This window comes from Nyctereutes procyonoides, unplaced genomic scaffold (genome assembly GCF_905146905.1).
Source record: "Nyctereutes procyonoides isolate TBG_1078 unplaced genomic scaffold, NYPRO_anot_genome, whole genome shotgun sequence".
In the NCBI taxonomy this organism is placed as follows: domain Eukaryota; kingdom Metazoa; phylum Chordata; class Mammalia; order Carnivora; family Canidae; genus Nyctereutes; species Nyctereutes procyonoides.
Window position 1 is genome coordinate 38,943,734 of NW_026575139.1, and position 21,562 is coordinate 38,965,295.

The following is a 21,562-nucleotide window of genomic DNA, read 5'->3' on the forward strand; positions in this document are numbered from 1 at the left end:
TCTGTGAATAATTTCCTACAATTATAGGTTTATATCCTAAATGACATAAAATTACCAAAAAATCATTAGCACTTATAAAAACAATCTCTTCTATGATTTATCAAACTACCAAGTGAAATATTCCTTCAGTTTGGATAGGATTTTTTAATCCCCACTCTCCTTGAGATACTGTGCAATATCTGAAAGAAGTGAAGTTTCCAAGTTCAGACAGACCAGATCGGGGTTCAAATCCCTGTACTCCACATTTGAGTTATAAAACCTTAGCAAAGTTACTTAACCTTTGTGACTTTCACTTTCCTCACCTTTAAAGTAGGAGAATATCAGTTATTCCACATGGTAACACTTTAGATGAGTTAACACATGTAATATACCTAAAAGTTACATTTCTTTTCTCCAACGTTATTTGGAAAGTTTGTACTTGATTAACCTGAAAAGTTCTTTGTACCTTTTTTTAATTTTTAAAATTTATTTGACAGAGAGATAGAGGAAGAGAGAACACAAGCAGAGGGAGTAGCAGAGGGAGAGGGAGGAGCAGGTACTCGATCCCAGGACCCCAGGGATCATGACCTGAGCTGAAGGCAGATGCTTAACGGATTGAGCCACCTAGGTGCCCCTCTTTGCAACCTTTTTATCTGCTAAAAAAATTAGTTCTGATTTACCCACTAAGTTAGAATTCAAAGAGTCCACCATCCCCAAATCAATTTGAGCTAGAAAAAAACAAACAAATAATAAAGGGCATCTAAATGAGGGAAAATATACAAAGGCACTAATTTTTATTTTAGAGTATTAAATGTCTTTATGTTACAAATGTAAAATTTCACCTACCACCTCTTCCTCTTCCTTTTTGGCCTCCTTTTCCTTCTCTTCATCATTTTCTTCAGCTGGACCATCTTCATCATCACTACTGGATGATTCAAGAATTTCACTTATATCCATTTTCCAATTATCAGGAACAATTCTAGTTTTTAAGAAGATGCTTGCTTTCTGCAGCCCTAAGAATACACAGTTATGGAATTAGCAACATAGAATAATAGTATAACATTCAGAGTCAGAAGATCTGGACTCAAATTCAGCTGTCCCTTATAAAATGATATAGTAGACATCAACATATCTCATTCATGTTATATTAATGTTTATTACTCTAAAACATACTCTTACAAATATCAATAGTAAAACATGAAAACTTAAATATTATGAAATATTTTACCTAGCCATTAAAAAACAGCCATCAAATCAGAATTGATATTAACTCTAAACAATTAAAATGGCACCAAAGAATATTCAGTCTTGGTTCAGTCACTATTTGCCATTTACACCCACATCATGAAATAATGAATGGATTGATTCAGTCCTATTTTACCTGGTTTAGCAGAGAGCTCAGATTCAGGTAGATTGAGAATATCCACTTCCTTGATATCCTTTCTTGCTATAGAATAACTAATTATAGAGAAAAATAAAGGAGAGGGAAACCATTATTAAATAAATATTGTCACTGAAATGATTAACACATAGAAAAACATAAACTTCAAAATCAAAATAATTTTGGCATATAAAATGTTTTTAAAAGACCATGTATATCCTAATCATTAATGAAGGGCAAGAGGTAATTTAGGCAAAGTATCTTAATTCTTAAGATTTCATCTATTCAAAATACACTAATCAAAAGGCCTCACATTTTTAATATTTTAATTTATGCAACCTTCTCACAAACAGTATGGGGTAGATTATATCAGCATGATATTTTCCTTATGGAATGAATATACAATGTCCATTTCGATCTGTTTCTTAAATTTACTATTCAGTTTAGTAAAAAATAAAAATAGGTGATATTAAAATATTTTTATCACTGTAAGATATATTAAATTTTCTACAGAGAATTACATTCATACACACACACGCACATAATTTTTTTGTTAACATCCTTTTTGGGAAACAAAGCAAAGCTGAGATTAAAGAACGTTTCTAAAAATGTGACTTAATCAGAAAAACTGTCAAAATAATTATTTTAGTAATATTCTAAGAAAATTCTATGAAAATTTCATAGTTCAAAATATGCAATAGTACACAAATAAAAATACCAAATATTTATAATTGAAGAAACAACCAATACCATGCTTTATAAAACTTTTAAATGTTATTTTCACATATTATTAGTTTTTACATAAAAATTTTCAGGAAATAACTTACATTACAAAAGTAAAGCATATTACGTAATGATTTCTCAGTCCATGAAATGATCAGACTTTTAAAAATAAAGCTTGGACTGTGGAAGAGTCTATCGCTTAGGGGTTCATTTTCTTTTTCCCAATGTAACACTATTAAGTGACTCACAATTTAGAATCGAGAAATGATCGAACTAAACACTGGTCTTTTTTCACTGTGATGTCATCATTACAGCTGGGTGATATTACCTGAAATATAAAATAAGAACAGATTGTTTCCTAATTTCCCTTGCTCAAAAAATACATAATTTTTTGAAAAGAGTAATTCTGGATTCCCCCTCACTTCTCAAATGGATTATATTTTGTAAGAAATAGTTTCATTGTTAGTAATTTCCACTATAAATGAATTACTTAAAAAAGAAGGCTGCCTTGTAATTTTTATTTTAGCATACTGGTTTTCTATATATTTAATTTATTCAGTCATTAGATTATACAATGAATAGTTAATACAATATAAATTACACCGTGACCACCACTTTAAAAATTAGGATTTATTCTAACCTACATAATTCATTTATTGTCCAAAAGTAAAACATAAGATCTGTGATGAAAATTCGGCATGTTATAGTTTTTTAAAAACATTTCATTTATTGAGAGAGAGAGAGAAAGAGAGAGAGAATGTGAGGACGGGGGAAGCACAGGGAGAGGGAGAGAATCTCAGGCAGAATCCACAGAGTGCAGTGCCCAACTCAGAGCTCAATCTCATGACCCTGAGACCAGGACCTGAGCTGAAATCAAGAGTTGGACATTTAACTGACTGAGCTACCCAGGCACTCCAGCATATTATAATTTTTTAAAAATACACTTCAATCAAGATCTATTTTGAGGGGCACCTGTGTGGCTCAGTGATTGACTGCCTGCCTTTGGATCAGGTCATGATCCCATGGTCCTGGGTTTGAGTCCCACATCAGGCTCCCTGCAGGAAACCTGCTTTTGTCTCTGCCTATGTCTCTGACCATCTCTCTGTGTCTCTCATGAATAAATAAAATCTTTTTAAAAAAAAGATCTATTTTGAAATCTGCTATTTGTTCAAAAGAAACACCTAAATTCTAAAATAAACACCTAAGTTCCCTTTCTTACCAAAGTATTACAATTTTTAGTAATGAAAACAAATCAAAGAAAATCTGAGTAAAGAACTTTTTAATTTCTTAACTTTTAAAAATAACAAATGCCTTCACATTAGTAAATAGCTAATCTCTAGACATTCTCTATAGCACTTAATATTAAAGACCACTAATACACTGCTAAAATTTACCTGCTCACTATCACCCCTAACACCAGCCCCTCTGCTATAACCCAGCACCATCCACAGAACTTTATGCAATGATAGAGATGTTCTTTTTTTTTTTTGATAGAGATGTTCTATATCTGCACTGTTATGCATGTGAAATGTGGCTAGTACAACTGAGAGAACTGAATTCTTGATTCTATTTAATTTTAATTGTTACATTTAAATGTAAACAGTCACTTAGGACTCATGGCTCTCATATTAAACAGTATATATCCAGATAATTAAAAATTCCTGGCAGTCAGGACGCCTGGGTAGCTCAGCCGTTGAGCATCTGCCTTTGGCTCGGGGCATGATCCCGGGGTCCTGGGATCGAGTCCTGCACTGAGCCTGCTTCTCCCTCTGCTTGTGTGTCTGTCTCTGCCCCTCTCTCTCTGTGTTTCTCATGAATGGATAAATATAATCTTTAAGAAATAAAAGTAAAATAAAATAAAAATTCTTGGCAGTCATGCCAGCTGTCTTAGTATCAGATGGCAGTAAATGATTATCTGTTTGTTAGGTGCTGGTCACCACTATACTAATAATAGAGTTGTGTCTGTCCTTAAGGAGCTAACAGAATAATGGAGAGATAAACACAAAAAGAACACTATGGAGGATAAGTATAGAGATATGAAAACACCTAGGAAGAAGACTTAACCCAACCCAGGGATGGAAAAGGTACGGTAGCAAAGGCTTAAGGTTAAGTCTTAAAGGAAGAACAGGCTCAGTCCAGGACTAATTACCTCACCTGTGAACCACTAAATCGGCCTCCAAATTGATTCCTGCCATCCTTAGTCTTTCCAACAATCTACTCAACATACTATTGCACCTCATTAACATTCCTAAATATGCATCTCAAATAGTGTTACTGGAAAATTCTATGCAGAATTATGGCCACATTCCTTAACTGAACTTTTAAGTACCCTTCTACCCTAGATCCCAATTATCTTCCCAGTCTTATTTCCTATGATTCCCTTATTCATATCGAATATTTAGCCAAAATGGATTCCCAGAGCAAATAGTTCCACGAACAAACCCCTTGCTTTTCTGCTCTTTCTTATCTTGTTCCCTCTAAGAAAGTCCTCTAAAGAAGCTCTACTTAACTAACTTTAAATCCATCAAGGCTCAGTTATAAAGCACCAGCTTCATGAACGCTTTTCGGATTTCCTTTTTATACATGTCATCTCTCAGGACAAGAAATCCTAATGTTGAACATATACTACTGTATATATAGTTACTTGAATTATTCTCTGCACTAAAATACAAAATTATCAAACATGAGATTGGTGTCTTATCTTTTCTATATCACCTGGCAAATAAGAAGTCTGTTGAGGGATCCCTGGGTGGCGCAGTGGTTTAGCGCCTGCCTTTGGCCCAGGGCACGATCCTGGAGACCTGGGATCGAATCCCACATTGGGCTCCCGGTGCATGGAGCCTGCTTCTCCCTCTGCCTATGTCTCTGCCTCTCTCTCTCTCTCTCTATCATAAATAAATAAAATTAAAAAAAAAGACTTATTAAAAAAAAAAAGAAGTCTGTTGAGTAAATGAAGGAATTAAGGATTTTCAGACTTTTCTCACGTAAAGTAAATCTATTATATGTAGCATTTTTAAAAAAGATTTTATTTATTTATTCATAAAAGACACATCAAGAGAGGCAGAGACACAGGCAGAGGGAGAAGCAGGGTCCATGCAGGGAGCCGGATGCGGGACTCGATCCCAGGACCCCAGATCATGCCCCGAGCCAAAGGCAGCCACTCAACTGCTGAGCCACCCAGGGATCCCTATACATAGCATTTGAATAACATATTTATGTGCACATAAAACCTTAAAAAAAATGGCTTCGGTTCTTTAAAGGATCTAATTTGGGACATATTTTGTGCCAATGTTGTTATTGGAGATATATGTAATATCAAAATTGAAAATTCAGAAAATAAAATTCAGAGAAGGGACATAGTTATGTTAGAGGGGCTAGGGGAGACTGCAGAAAGGGTATGACTTGAGCTGACCTGTAGGACATTTAAGAGGAAAGGAACAGGAGAAAATGGAGACAGGTATAACCAAGTATTATGGATTCCTTTCATGAAATAATTTTCCTGCCCATCCTTTTTTTTCATTCCTTCCCCAAGTAAGCAAAGATTAGATTTCCCTACCAACCATTAAGACTTGCCATTTCCAAAGTTTAGGTGTATCTCTCCTTTCCCCAATACTTCCTGTCCTACTCTAGTGTCTGCACCAAGTTTTAAAAAATGATACAGGGGCACCCTGGGCAGCTCAGTTGGTTAAGCATTCAACTCTTGATCTCCGCTCAGGTCTTGATCTTAGGATCATGAGCTCAAGCCCTGTACTGGGCCTCATGATGAGCATGGAGCCTACTTAAAAAGTAAAAAGGACTGGGATCCCTGGGTGGCGCAGTGGTTTAGCGCCTGCCTTTGGCCGAGGGTGCGATCCTGGAGACCCAGGATCGAATCCCATGTTGGGCTCCTGGTGCATGGAGCCTGCTTCTCCCTCTGCCTGTGTCTCTGCCTCTCTCTCTCTCTCTCTCTCTCTCTCTCTCTCTGTGACTATCATAAATAAAAATTAAAAAATAAAAAAAATAAAAAGGACTACTTAAAAAATAAAAAGGACTATATAATTTTTAATTGCTATGTAATCTCTTGCATGTAAACAAGATTCTTGAGAGCAATGTGTTACAAGATTCATATTTCTCTTTCTTCTAAGGAACTTACAACTGAATTCACTGCATATGCTTAGTAAACACTAATTTAAAGCAAGAGTATAGGGCAGCCTGGGAGGCTCAGAGGTTTAGCGCCACCATCAGCCCAGGGTGTGATCCTGGATCACACTCAATCCAGGATGAGTCCTACGTCGGGCTCCCTGCATGGAGCCTGCTTCTCCCTCTGCCTGTGTGTCTGCCTCTCTCTCTCTGTGTGTTTCTCATGAATAAATAAATAAAATCTTTAATAAATAAATAAATAAATAAACAAACAAACAAGGGTATAAAGGTTTAGAAAAATGAAGTATTTTACATAGGGAGCAGTTAAGAACCTGAATACAGAGCATACACTGAAAATGGGAAACAAAGGGCTAGGATGGCCTCAAATATTCATCTAAAGAGTACAGAATTGATCCATTAGGCAGTTAGTGAAAGTTTGGTGGGGTTTTCTGGAGAATGTGACCATCATGATTAAATCAGTATTTTAAAATTGATTTCTCTATAAAAGTTGCTTCTAGAAAAATAGTCTGAATTTAGCAAAAAGTTCAGGAATTAAATTAAGAGAACCTAGAGGTAATTACCGTAAATCAAGTGTAAAATAATAATACAAATAGAGGAAAAAGAGACCACTGGACATATTTTGAAGGAAGAGCTGAAAGATCCCAATAAAAAAAAAAAAAAAAAGAAAGATCCCAATAAATAACTGGTTATACAAAATAATAAGAGAAGACAGTGAAGTATGTGGGACCTAAGTACAGTTGCTCAATTTTGCAATAAAATCCAAATTAAATTTGTATAATACTTTCAAAATATTTTAAATGCTTTTGAAAAATCCACGTTAAACAAATATTTTATTTATTTATTTATTTTAATTTAAACTAGACTTCATGCCCAACATGGGGCTTACACTCACAACCCAGAGATCAAGAGATGCATGCTAAACCAACTGAGTCAGCCAGGTACCCCCTTAAACAAGTATTTTAAATGGCTGATAAATTCTGCAAAGAATTCCTACTTACCAAAGCAGGATACCAATCAGTCTTCTCAGATGTAGATGCTACACTTACAACTTTTCCTAATAACTCATCATTGAGACGTCGCTTATCTTCATCTTCCTCCTCACTACTTTCTTCTTCCTTTTCATCTTCATTACTAAAAGTCAGAATAACTCTATCAGGATCTTCATATAAGCCATTGTTGAGAGAGTCAGAGTGGTGTGAATTTAACATGTATGATTCAATTTCTAATGAAGATTACTTCAGACTAGTAGTGTCTTCATTCTTATTGAAAATGTTTTTTTTTTAAAGATTTATTTATTTATGATAGACATAGAGAGAGAGAGGCAGAGACACTGGAGGAGGGAGAAGCAGGCTTCATGCAGGAGCCTGATGTGGGACTCGATCCCAGGTCTCCAGGATCACGCTCTGGGCTGCAGGCAGCACTGAACTGCTGCGCCACTGGGGCTGCCCAAGAACCATTCTTATTGAAATTGAAGAGATCGATAACTTCTCTAGTCCCAAAGTCGTCCATGGTAACTCTGAGTCCTTGTCACTAAATGAATGAGGATTTGGACTCAGTTCTTATGCCAACCAGCAACTGGGACTGAAAAGCCTAATTATGTTACCATGAAGTACCTTCTGTGCCAGATATGTTTTTTTCTTTTTTAAAGAGACTGTTCTTCTACGTTTTACATATGCCAGATGCCAGGTAATGTAACTCTCATTTCCTAACAGGTTATGAAAAGTCTCATTAAGAAACATGTGAGGGTTTAACTTAAGTTACCTAGACAATAAAATAAGCAGACAAACCTATATATATAGTATGGAAAAGTCTACTAAACTGGCCTGTACTCTTCAAAAATGTTAAGGTCATGAAAAGACCAAAAAAGAAAAAAAAAAGGCTGAAGAACTTTTCCAGATTAAAGGAGGTTTAAGAACCATATAAACTAAATGTAATGCATGGTTTTGGATTGGATCCTGGATTCAGGGGGTACTTATCAAGGCTACTATTAGACCAAGTAGCAAAATTTGAAATATGGATTATATATTATTACATAATAGCATTCCATTAATGTTAAATTTTCTGAATTTGAAAATATATTGATTACATAAGAGAATTTCCTTATTCTGAAAGTGTTTAAAGGTAGGTCTGATGCTTGCAATACCTCCCATATAGTTTGGCCAATTAAAATTACCACTAAATAAAAAATAATTATAATATGTACCTACAAAATGAATGATAAAGCAATTGTGCCAAAAAATTTAAACAATTAGTGAATTCAGATGATGAGTGTATGAAAGTTTACTTTTTTAAAGGATTTATTTACTTTCAGACCAAGTGAAAGGGAGAGAGTGAGTGTGTACAAATGCTGAGAACAGAGCCCAACATGGGGCTCAATCTCACAACCCTGAGACCATGACCTCAGCTAAAACCAAGAATCAGACACTCAACTGACTGAGCCACCCAGGTGCCCCAAAAGTTTATTGTATAGTTTTTAAGTTTGAAATGTTCTTGAAATAAAAAGGTTAAAATATATATATATATATATATATATATATATATATATATATATATACACACACACACACATACACTCACTTAAAATAGAAAAAAAACATTGTATCAATTAAGGAATTTGGCAAAGTAACTCAAGACAAAAACAGACTTTTTGAAACAGGAGTTGTGAATAATTCTTGGACAAAGTTATGGGAATAATTAAGAACAAGATCTGCTCAAGGTAAAATGCCTAACATAAGGATACATGATACTATGGAAAAGATACCTGAACAATTAATTTTAGCCATCCTAGAAAAATTGTTTGTTCAATGTTATAATTGTAACATTACTGTATATAAAAACACTCACACAGGAAGAGAGGACCTCCTTCCTCTGTTTGTCTTCTTTGCAATTACTGGAGTTCCAAAATGCTCTGGATTTGTTAAGGGAAGCTGGTCAAGTGTCTAGATAAGGAACAACAGACAAATTAAATCACATTTTACCTTGACATTGACATTAGAAGTTTTTCTTTAAACTCTTTTAAGATTTTATTTATTTATTCATGAAAAACACAGAGAGGCAGAGACATAGGCAAAGGGAGAAGCAGGCTCCCTGCAGGGAGCCCAATGTGGGACTTGATCCCAGGACCCTGGCATCACACCCTGAGCCAAAGGCAGATGTTCAACGACTGAGCCACCCAAGTGCCCCAACACTGGAAGTTATTCAACCCAGAAAGCCCATCCAAGTCACCCTACCTCACTCTCAGCAAAATGTCTCTCTCCTTTTAGGCAAAGTGAAGTGCGTCTCAGTGTTCTCTCATCACCATCATCAAACACTACAATAAGCAAGACATACCAGAGAATTTATGCACAGTAAGTAAAAACTCCACTGCAGAGGATGCTATTATTGCTATTTATCTAGGGCTTAATATTTATTTGTAAGAACATTATTTGTTATTTTGCAAAACTTTTTAAAATGAACATACTACATTTTTCATTCTGTAGCTGCCAAACAGATGCAGGTTAAATGACTGCCCTCAAATGCTTATTGTGTATCCATTCACTTGTTCAATTTCTATCCCTACAGAACCACCTTCTTGAAACCATCAGCAGTCTGGTCAGAACACAGATTATTAAATTATCTTTACTCCTACAAGAATGAGCAAAAATCTGGTTTTAAAAAAAGTATTATGAGTTTGTTCCCAGCAGTTACCAATGAAGTATCTCTAACTTCCAAAAACTATTTGCCTTCAGGTCACGCTTCTTGGATTACTGAACTCTTCCACTTATTTAAATGATAATTTACTATAGTAGAAGTACTGGCTGCCAAATTCTAAAGTCATAAGATTAAACTTTTTCTTTTTTTTTTATAAGATTTTATTTATTTATTCATGAGAGCCAGAGAGAAAGAGAGAGGCAGAGATATAGGCAGAGGGAGAAGCAGGCTCCCTGCAAGGAGCCCGATACGGGACTCAATCCCAGGACCCCGGGACTATGACCTAAGCTGAAGGCAGATGCTCAACCACTAAGCCACCCAGGTGCCCCTAGACTTTTTTCTTTTGCTAGAGGAGGATATAAGAAGTGAAGAAATAAAGGTTGAAACAAGGAAATATCAGAAAGATGAAATTGTTTTTAATTCAAAAAAGTCAGTTATAATTGCACAGAAGCTTCCTCAAAAGCTTTTATTTTTCCTACATTTAAAAAATATCATACTACATGGTAACTTTTTTTTACATATTTCAGGGAAATGGGGGTAAGGAATTTAACATTTTATCACTTTTATTCTCCATATAACTAGCTACTTATTTTTATAGGTTTAACTTTTCAGAAATGTACTCTTATTTTAACATCTAACATTTACAAAGTTTATTAAAAAGAAAATGCTCTCAAAAGACACCTGATTGCCCAGCATTATGAAGAAATAAAACATAAAAAGATGGAATCCTTACCTCAGGTACTTATAATGCAAAAGTCAATAAATGTTTGTGTATCTTATGAAAATAATATTTACACAGGAAAGCATATGCACACAAAAATAATTAAGATTTAATCCTAATATTCATAATTCTAGCTGTTTTTCCATTGTAACAGAGTAAGTTAGTGTTAAAGGGAAATTCTAAATCACTTTGCTTTAATAATATTTAATCATAAACCTATTTTTCTCATGCTAAGAACTTATGTGTAAGAGCACTCCACTTCTTCAGTATTTATCTACCTCAGTCAGTTCTTGTGTCTTAGACTAAAGACATCTAGTTTAAATTCTCTTACATGCAGGAGCCAATGCAGAGAAAATGAAAAGTTCCTGAAGCACATATTCAGAGAACCATAATGTTGCCACAAGAGGAGCTGTGTTATACACTGTCAACGATGCAGAAATTAATGACCACCTGCAGACACAATGACAGGATAAAACACAACATCCTCCAACAATTACATTACTAATCTACATGTGATTAACAGCGCTCTAAACATTTGTAATCAAATTATGATTCATAAGGTATCCTCAGGTCTAATAAATAAACCACTGTTCTTTTAAAAATTGAAGATCACGAAATTATTGTACTAAACTTAAAATAATTCATGTGAGTATTAATATCCATAAGTATATTAAATAATAGAACCTTAGAAGTTCCAATTTTCCTTAATGCCTACAATATGAAAAAGATGTTAACAAAGGATATATACACTCATGCAGTTAAGTGGAGGTATGAGGAAAGAAAATGAGACTATAAGACTAATCGATAATATCAAATTTATGCAACAAAATGTTTTCCACAATGTTTCATCATTAATCAATAGCAGCCCCAAATCAAATGTTCTGATGAAAAATTAACAATATCTTTAGCTTTTTTTTTCTTTTAAATAATCACTTTGAAATAAATCAGATTTTTTAAGGGAAAAATGCATTTCACTTCAACATACTTTATCATGGATAGAAGTAATGTAAGAACCAAAAACAACTTCTCAAAGGGAACTGTGGTACCAACAACAATTTTACAGTTTTTCATAGGAACACTTACAACGTTAAGTGAACAAAGAGAAACAATTAAAATTTTTAAATTTAGTAATTTTAAATTATTAAATTTATTTTTTAACACATAAAACTATAAAAAGGTATGTATTTAAGTATTTCAAACAAGTTTGGTTTTTTTTTTGTTTTGACTTCAAACAAGTTTGAAAAGCTATATAAGCATTCAAGATTTTCTGAAAGACAGAAAACCCAACAACAGTCATGACATCCCTGATTATCAAAATCATGAGGAAGTTCCACCTATATGAAGCATCCTCTCAAACTTTAATATTAGAAGTATCATATAAAGAACAGCAAAACTATAGGCATTGAAGAGTGACTCTGGCAATTTGATGAGTGAAATAAGTAACTGGTGTATATAGTAAATTTAGTTCTTTTTAGTTCAAGATGTATACCACAGCATGCCAAGAGTGAAAAAGCCAGACTATAAGAATTTAGTAATTCGGGGATCCCTGGGTGGCTCCGTGATTTGGTGCCTGCCTTTGGCCCAGAGTGTGATCCTGGAGTCCCAGGATGGAGCCCCAGGATGGAGTCCCAGGATCAAGTCCCACGTCAGGCTCCCTGCGTGGGGCCTGCTTCTCCCTCTACCTGTGTCTCTGCCTCTCTCTCTGTATGTGTCTATCATGAATAAATAAATAAAAAATTAAAAAAAAAGAATTTAGTAATTCTATGAAATGTTTTATACTTGCCAAAACTGGCATCTGAATAGACTATTGAGTGCAGAAGAGTACAAAAGTGATATCGCTAGGGGTGCCTGGGTGGCTCTAGGCTAGGCATCTGCCTTCAGTTCAGGTCATGATCTTGGGATCCTGAGATTACCTGGAGATGGGGAGGGCGGTGTCCCTGCTCAGCCTCTCCCTCTGCTCCTCCCCATTGCTGTGCTCTCACTTTCTCTCTTGCTATCTCTCAAATAAATACATACAATCTTTTTTTAAAAAGTGGTATCTCTATTATTATGTTACATATAGATACTAAAACTTAATTTGAGAAGAATGATAAAGCTAATGTTGATCGTACTAGACAAAACAATGCCTATGCAAATAAACACACAAAGCCTAACTCTAAACTTTTAGAATTAAAAGAAACAAAAGAAACAGGGATCTAACTACTAAATACAAAAGCTCCACCTGTGATTGTAGCACTGTTAGATGCTGGAGGATAGTAAGATAACAGTAAATTAGCTAATTATATCTTTGGAGAGATAAAGTTATCACTTATTAAGCTTCTATCATGTCCTAATCCTCACAACAGCCTCTGCAAGGGAGGAATCACTATGCTTCTTTTATAAAGAAATGGAGAATCAGAAGGCTGCAGTTTCGTTAGGGAGATCAAAATGCATAATAAAGAGGTATGAAGCAGAGGCATAAAATGAGCACAGGAGGGGCACCTAGCTGGCTCAGTCAGTTAAGCGTCTGCCTTCAGCTCAGGTCATGGTCCTGGGATTGAGCCCTGCATCGGGCTCTCTGCTCAGCAGAGAGCCTATTGCTCCTTCTCCCTCTGCTATTCCTCCTCTTTGTGCTCTGTCAAATAAGTAAATGAAATCTTTAAAAAAAAAAAAAAAAAAGAACATAGGAGAGAAAGTCAAGAATTTTGACTTTACAAAAAAATATTATACCTGTGTAAAGCAATTATAATAAAATACTCATATATATACAGTTTTATGCTCATACTTCACATAATAGAATATTTTAAAATTACATATCTTAGGTATAACCAATGGTTCTGTTACATAAAATCATCTGTGATACAGAAGTCCCTCTGCAACCAAAGTCAAAAACTCCAGAAATTAGCACTCAAATGTATAATGAAATTGACAAAATATAAGAATGCTAATTCTTATGGAAGGCCATTTAAATAAGTTAAAGTGTATTACAGGAACGGATAGATTTCTGTTTGCTTAGTACTTTTTTCTTAATTATTTTCTAGTCAGTGGAATAACCACCTGGTTTTGAAAACATTTGTGGTCAACTTGGTTTTTAAAAGTCTTGTCATAAGAGGTTCTAAATGAATTAAAAAGCCTTATAAGCCTGCAGCACTTTCTACATAAGTCAGTCCTTTCACCAGTTTAATCCAAACCTCTTCTACTCTATTAACTAGAACTTCCATGAGATCTGAACCAACTGACATACAAAACATAACTATAAGGCATGAAAAAATCCTGAGTCTTAAAAAGCATTTGTCACAAAAAAAATAACCAAATAGATTTTATTAAGATTTTAATTTTTTTAGATAGTGTATACATAATTTTTTTAGATAGTGTGTGTGTGTGCAACGATGGAGAAAATCTCAGGCAGACTCCATGCTGAGTACAGAGCCTGACACAGAACTCAATTTCATGACTCTGAGATCATGACCTGAGTGGAAACCAAGAGTCAGATGCTTAACCAACTGAGTAACCCAGGCACCCCATAATCAAATAGATTGTAGTGTAAAATTTGATAGATTATATATGTGTATATGCATTTTATATGTAAATTACTAAAATTAATAATAATTCTGTCCTTTACATTTTCCCATTTTTCAAGTACAATGTGGTTTTTAAGACTTTTTAAATTTATTTATTCATGAGAGACACAGAGACAGAGAGACAGAGAGAGGGAGGCAGGGACACAGGCAAAGGGAGAAGCAGGCTCCATGCAGGGTGCCCGACGTGGGACTCGATCCTGTGACCCCAGGATCATGCCCTGGGCTGAAGGCAGTGCGAAACCACTGAGCCACTCGGGCTGCCCGTCAATGTGTTATTTTTATATTCCAAAAAAGGGAAAGATGAGTAGTTTTAGAACATGTTATTGACAGCTGTATCTACCAGGAGTTAATGGCAACATTGAAGTGAAGATACAAATTCCAATCCTAATTTTGAATGACCAAGGATAACTATACACTTTCATGTATCACAGGCTCCTTTCCATTCTTGCATAAACTATGCTAGGAAGCACTGTTTTATGATACGAAGAGGAACTATTTCCAAGGCTCAAAAAAAAAGAAAAAGATCCATAAACTGGAGCTATTTATTATTCAACATTAGAGGAAAAGGTATTAGATTTTTAAAAATTAGGTTATATTAGACCTATAATCTCTTTCAAAATTGGTTATTTAGCTATCATAGGAAAAACACACATTATATATTATCAAACTCATTAGATAACTTTTGATCACCAATGATCATAACCCTTTTTTGAGCCAAGCCAGTAGGATGGTATCCTCTTCTTTCATTTTTAATAGTCAAATTTTGAGGTCTCTTAAAATAAAAAATTGATATGGAGATCAATACTTTCTAGAACTTTCTGATCCACCTATATAATACTTGAACAGAAATTAGAAATCAAGAAAAATTTCAGAAAAAAGGAATTAAACTCAACAGATAGTAATCACTCAAAGAAAAATATAGAAGGCACGGGACCTGTGAGAGAGGACACATTTTATTTGACATCTTTTAACCTCATTATACTCAATTCATTCTTTATATGGGCTACATCATTCAATACCTAAATATTCATTATAGCAGAACGCTATATTGAACATACTTAAAGTGAACAGTGGTTTTTAGCATCTTAAATTTTTAAGGTCACTTGCTATCATTACACAGATGCAAAAAACTTAATTTTGAACATTTCTCCTGAATAAGTCTCTGTTTCTCCAAGTAGTAACTATTTTACTAAATGTGTACTACCTGCATTAAATGCACCCAATGTAATTATAAAAAGAAAGATTCTTGGGTTGCCATCCCCAGACCTACTAAATTGAAGAGATCTGAAATCCTCAAATCCTCATTTTTTAAAACAAGCACCAATGATTCTTATGTACACTAATGCCTGATACACAAATTACAAGCAATTAAGATTCTAAGATCTTTCAGAACAAAAATTATACAATTTCTTCTGTAATTACCTATCATAGAAAATCACCATAGGAAAAAAAAATCACCATAGAGAATGCTCAGTAGCAACTAGCTTTTAGAATGCTAAAACGTCATTCATATAGAGGATAAAGATCTCCTATTCTGGAGTGCAGAAGCCCCAAATGCAAAAACCTGAAAAGTTATCACCTCTGCAGAAGCATAAGCATTGTATCAATAAAACTGCACAAGTACTATCAATGCAACCTTGATATCAAATACCAAATAGAAAGCAATACAAGTATTTGAACATGCATCATATAATCTTCCACAATTTTGCATATATGAATGCCTATAATTTTTACCACTAGTATAATATAGTACAATTGTATTTACTTGATCTCTAACAGTTAGCATTAAACTTAGTTTTTAAATCTCTAGCAACTACCAACAGCTACAACCAAGCTTCCTAAAAAATACATAGTTCAGAATAACAGCACCGATGTGAACCAACACCAATTTCTAGGAGGCCCAAGAAGAATAAAAATAGTTAGAAAACAGTAGTTACATACAAGAAATTGGTACTACTAATAGAAGCCACAGAGTAAGACACAGGAAGTAGAATTTTTAACCAAAGCATGTTCTTCACAGCTTCAGTAATTTGCCTGAAAATGAATGATTTTTACCCAAAGTAACAAATCACGTAAAAAAGTAAACCTACAGGATCAAAAAAAGTAAACCTATAGGATTATTTCTTTTCCTTCATGAAGGAAACCACACTATAATTACATCACTTATACCAGACATAAATGTAAAGACCAAAAAATGTTATAGATGTTCAGAGTAAAACAAAAGGCTGGATGTTATCCACAGGACTGTGTTGAATGTATGGAGAAGAGATGTGGAAATGTTAATCATTGCTATTCTCAATATAATGACAGCAACTATATACTGCATTTAGGTTTTAGCTTACATGTATTAAGTCACTTGTTGCTGCTCACTACAATAAAGTTTTTTAAAGCCAGTGTAAGCTTATGTATGGAATGTTAAGTATGCATTCACAGTAGTAGCAAATATATCTTTCCTGAAAGGTGTTATGGAGACTTGACGAGACCAAAAATCAAAACTTAAGCTATGATCATCTAGATTTGAATCTACTCTGGCCAGAATATTTTTACTCTTTAAATTCTGTGCTAGCATCTATATTACCTTATGTAAAACAGGTAGCAATATAATAAAAGATTGCAACTGTACAATCTTAATTGTAATTACAGGAAAAGTAAAACAGTCTGATTACTTACAATACTAACTTGTATCGAATTTCTAATGGAAGAAAATAACCATATAATTTGATGTTCTTGAACATAAATAATCTAGGTAGCCTAAAAAAGAAATACATTCTTGGATGAAATAGCCACAAGTGATCAAAGAGGTAGTTATTATTTTTGTTAGCAGATGTCATTAAAATTTTAGCCAACTATATCCAGTAAACTGACAGAACACATATTTCTCTGCCAACATGATTCACTATATACTTATAAAATAAAGGTATATGGAACTCCAAGTTAGGTCCTATGTATTAAATTAACTACTTACCCACAGTATACCAACTAGCATCTGTCAACTTGCTGATAATAGCCTCCTGAAAGGATCCATCAGATGTCCTTGTTTCAACAATAGCTCCAACCTAAAACAGCATCAAAATTTCATTACCAAAACAAAACAAAACAAACCCAAAATTTCATTACCAAATTTAAAGAAACCAAATCACTCCCAACTATATGACCTGGATTAAAAAGAAAAAATATCTATGATAATTCTACCATACATTCGCATAGATCTTTATCATTTATAGTGTTGATATATTTATCGTGCAATCTGAATGCCAAAACGCATTGGCACAAGTAAGTTAGTTATTATTGTCCTTATTTTACACATTGAAACTGTGGATCAGATGAGATGATAAGAACCAGTTTATTAAATCTTACTTCAGAACTTTTGTACTACATCACACTGCCTTCAAGGAAACTGTGCAATTTAAGCATAAAAACCGTAAGAGTAAGACTAGCTTTAATTTTCTTTCACAGAAACACTGAATATTGGATTCAGCATTCATATTTAAGGGATCTTTTAGACAAAGGTTCACCTGGAGAGAAATGGATGGACCAGCTGACCTTCCAGCTTCAGATATTTCAGTATATCAGATATTAACCGAAACGGTACTCTGACATAACAAAGATTACATAAACAAATGGCCAGAAACGGAACAAACACGAAATAGGTACCCACTAAACTGAATTATGGAGGCAATATACTTACTTGGTAAGTTAGAACAACAGAAGATTCATCATAGTTATGATACTAGTATATTACTTAGCAGGCTAAATATTTCTAACAATGAAAAATAAAAAGAGGCATTCAAGATTTCAAAACAAAAAGTAGCTGAAAACTCATGTTTATATATACTAAGTTACCCTCTGTAAGATGATTTTTCTTTTTTTTATTTATCTTTCTAAACTAAGGATACAGCCAGTGTAATATAATTCATTACAACATTTCATTTGTATTTTTGTTTCCTGATTAGCATTCTTATAAATTTTAAAACTATCTACAAATGTAAAATTCAATAATTTATGCTATGTATTTGTGATTTATCATTACGGATTTTAAACTGCAGAACATACGTACTCTTAAAGGACCCTTTACTTGGTCATCTTGCACCAATTGTGTAGTATTATCCTGTTTCAGGAGTACCTGGAAAACATTTTTGCACAGTAATTTGCATGTTACTTTTAAAACGACATGTTTGTGATGTCTTTAATCTATGCGTTTTTAGCATCCTGTGCTTACTTCTGTTTTAAAGCTCCCTACACTGTCTTATATTTATGTTTATTGTCTCTGTCATTAACTGTGAGCTCCTTGAGGGCTAGAATCCTTTTTCATCACTGTATCTCCACCAGTTAGCAAATGTCACTGAATATTATAGGCACTTCATAAATGTTTGCTGAATTAATGAACTATACAGGATTTATACTTTGTAGTGATTATTGTAAAAGTTTAAAACTGCCTTCATTGTTTCTTATCAACAAGTTATAAAAGGTTCCGTCACAAAGTATATAAAAAAACAGTATCAAACTTTATTGACCACATGCAAGGTAGACAAAACCAGAACACCGTTGGTCCTTTATAAAGTAAACCTAAGTAATCATGATACGCAGTTCAGTTACAAATAAGTACTTTTTACTATAAATTCTCCCAAATATACAGTGTAATCATTCATATAGTGCAAGTACCCAAATACGAAAATTGAAATTCTACATAATATATGTTTAAGACCTCCCCAATCACTGTACTGATTTAAATAAATGTATCAAAAGCCACAATATTAAAAAGTTTAAATTCTCAAAGAAGTCCAAGTAAGTATTTAGTAATCAGATCTCACATAGCTGACACGGTAAAAAGGCCAAATGAAACAAAAAAGAAATGTCAAATTATATTGTAACAATACGTTAAAAATTTCACCAGCAGTTCAAAATTTAAACAGAAATCGTATAATAATCATGGATACAACACAAATCATACTCTTCTAGTTCAGTAGTTCTCAAACTTCAACATGCAGCAGAAACTCTTGAAAGGCCTGTTAAAAAACAATCACTGGACTCTCCTCCCAGAGTTTCTAACTCAGTAGGTCTGGGGTCTGGACCTGAGAATTTGCACTTCCAACAAGTTCCCAGATGAGGTTGATGCTGCCAGTCCAGGGCCACACTTAGAGAATAACTCCTCCAGTTCATTTATTCATTCACCTACTATTTTGAGTGCCTACTATATATCGAGCACTACACTAGGCACTGAGGATAGAACAAGTCAAACATTTCCTCCTTTTATGGTGCTTAATTCTTGTAGGAAAAGATCAGATATGGAAGTGGAAAGCAAATTACAAAACTGAAAGTACAACATGATCCAATAACAACAATAATAATAGTGTTATGGTAGGCACTGTACAGTATCTGACAGACCATATCAAATCTCTGTGGTGTAGTATCAAAGAGGACATTCATCAACTTTATTACATAGCTCAGTAATGTTAGAGATGTTTATAATAAGATTATACTTGTAATCCAAGTAAGATTATTAAAAACATTTATATAGGAAAACTACTGGACAGACAAAAATATTAATAGTAGCTTCTGAGAGTTAAGCTATGGGTATTAATCCTTTGGTACTTTTCTGTATTTTCAAATAATGTACAGGAATAATTGGTGACTTTTTTTCTGGTCATAAAAGCATCTTAAAAATAAAATTCTTAAATCATCTTTAATACTGTCTTGAACACAATTTCCACTATATTATTTTTCCTAATCACTTGAAATTGTCTCTACCTGAACATTATGAAAGGGAGGAAAATAGATCACAACCTAAGTAAGTGCGCCACAACAGCAGAGAGCCAAATAAAAGGAAGTCTCATAAATATGGTATTTTCAGAGAAGCATTTTGGAATAACTTCTCATTTTGAGTTCTTTATTTCTTAATGTGCTTTCCCTATAGTTTTGTATGTAACAGTGCTTTCACCTAATAATGAGTCAATAAGTGAAGTAATGATTCAGTAAAATATTGATTTAAAGTCTCCCCTTTTCCAACTCTCTTCAATCCAGGCTGCATTAAAAAAAAAAAAAATTACCTTAACTTTTACCAGCCTTTTCACAGTCTTAATTTTTGCCTCACAGAAGGCACCTCGGTACTTGGCACTGACGTCAGTTCCCACTGTCAGGTAGGCAGGCTCATCCGCCGCCTGATGAAAGAACATAAAATGTGAATGTCACTACTACTTTTCCCTCCTCCAACTTCAAGCCTCATTAAAAGGTTCTGTATTTAAAGTAGTAAAAACAGGGGATCCCTGGGTGGCTCAGCGGTTTTAGCGCCTGCCTTCGGCCCACAGCATAATCCTGAAGTCCTGGGATCAAGTCCCACATCAGGCTCCCTGCATGGAGCCTGCTTCTCTCTCTGCCTCTCTCTCTCTCTCTGTATCTCTCATGAATAAATAAATAAAATCTTTAAAAAAAAATAAAGTAGTAGGGATCCCTGGGTGGCGCAGCGGTTTGGCGCCTGCCTTTGGCCCAGGGCGCGATCCTGGAGACCCGGGATTGAATCCCATGTCGGGCTCCCGGTGCATGGAGCCTGCTTCTCCCTCTGCCTATGTCTCTGCCTCTCTCTCTCTCTCTGTATGACTATCATAAATAAATAATAAAATAAAAAAAAATAAAGTAGTAAAAACATTAATATTGTTTATGAACATTATTAATAATTTGGAAAATACCCCTAAAGCAAGCAATTATATTCCTTTACTACATAAACTATATCCTGACAACAAAAAACACTTTAAGTTGTAACTGAGAAGTACCAGTAAAGACATATGATAATCTTCAGATACAAAATGTTTCAACAATTCTATAATTTATGAAATGAACATATTTTAAAAAAACAAACAGGGGCACCTGGCTGGCTCAGTTGGTAGAACATGTGACTCTTGATTTCAGGGTGGTGAGTTCAAGCCCTGTGGTGGCTGTAGAGCTTACTTGAAAAATAATAACACAAAATATTTAAAAAAAAAAAACCTCCAAAACCAGAAAAGGCATATTCATAGTAAGTGTCCCATAAACATTAAGGTATTTACTTATGGCCTAAAAATTTTGTTTTCAAATTAGAAGAAATACTGCTGTTAAGATTAATGCTAACAATACCTAGTTAAATGTTTATGGATATAGCTCCATTAAGGCAGTATCTTTTTGGATACAGTATAACTGCACCAGATAAGAAATGAAGCTAATCCTTTCGATAAGGAGGGCATTATTTGGGGGAATCATTGGCTAAAAGCTACATTAAAGAAAACCTAAGTCTAAATTCAGCTGATAAATGCAGAGATACGAACTAATGGCTCAAAACTTGATGCTGTACCTAGTTTATCACAGTTATCTTTTTGGTATATAAAATAAAAAGTTTTA

At 34.2% G+C, this 21,562-nt stretch overlaps 1 protein-coding gene across 3 annotated transcripts in view; it reads right to left on the reverse strand.

The window, feature by feature from the left end:
* The window catches only part of ARID4A (AT-rich interaction domain 4A), a 68,513-nt gene that overhangs the window by 44,359 nt on the left and 2,592 nt on the right, over positions 1 to 21,562 (reverse strand). For all 3 annotated transcript variants that reach the window (XM_055304334.1, XM_055304336.1, XM_055304335.1), the window contains 9 exons: positions 20,242 to 20,352; positions 18,252 to 18,317; positions 17,160 to 17,250; positions 9,454 to 9,533; positions 9,068 to 9,162; positions 7,222 to 7,354; positions 2,332 to 2,411; positions 1,361 to 1,437; positions 826 to 992 (listed from right to left, as the gene is read on the reverse strand). In XM_055304334.1, coding sequence (XP_055160309.1) covers positions 826 to 992; positions 1,361 to 1,437; positions 2,332 to 2,411; positions 7,222 to 7,354; positions 9,068 to 9,162; positions 9,454 to 9,533; positions 17,160 to 17,250; positions 18,252 to 18,317; positions 20,242 to 20,352 — 900 coding nt within the window. The remainder of the gene's footprint in view (positions 1 to 825; positions 993 to 1,360; positions 1,438 to 2,331; positions 2,412 to 7,221; positions 7,355 to 9,067; positions 9,163 to 9,453; positions 9,534 to 17,159; positions 17,251 to 18,251; positions 18,318 to 20,241; positions 20,353 to 21,562) is intronic.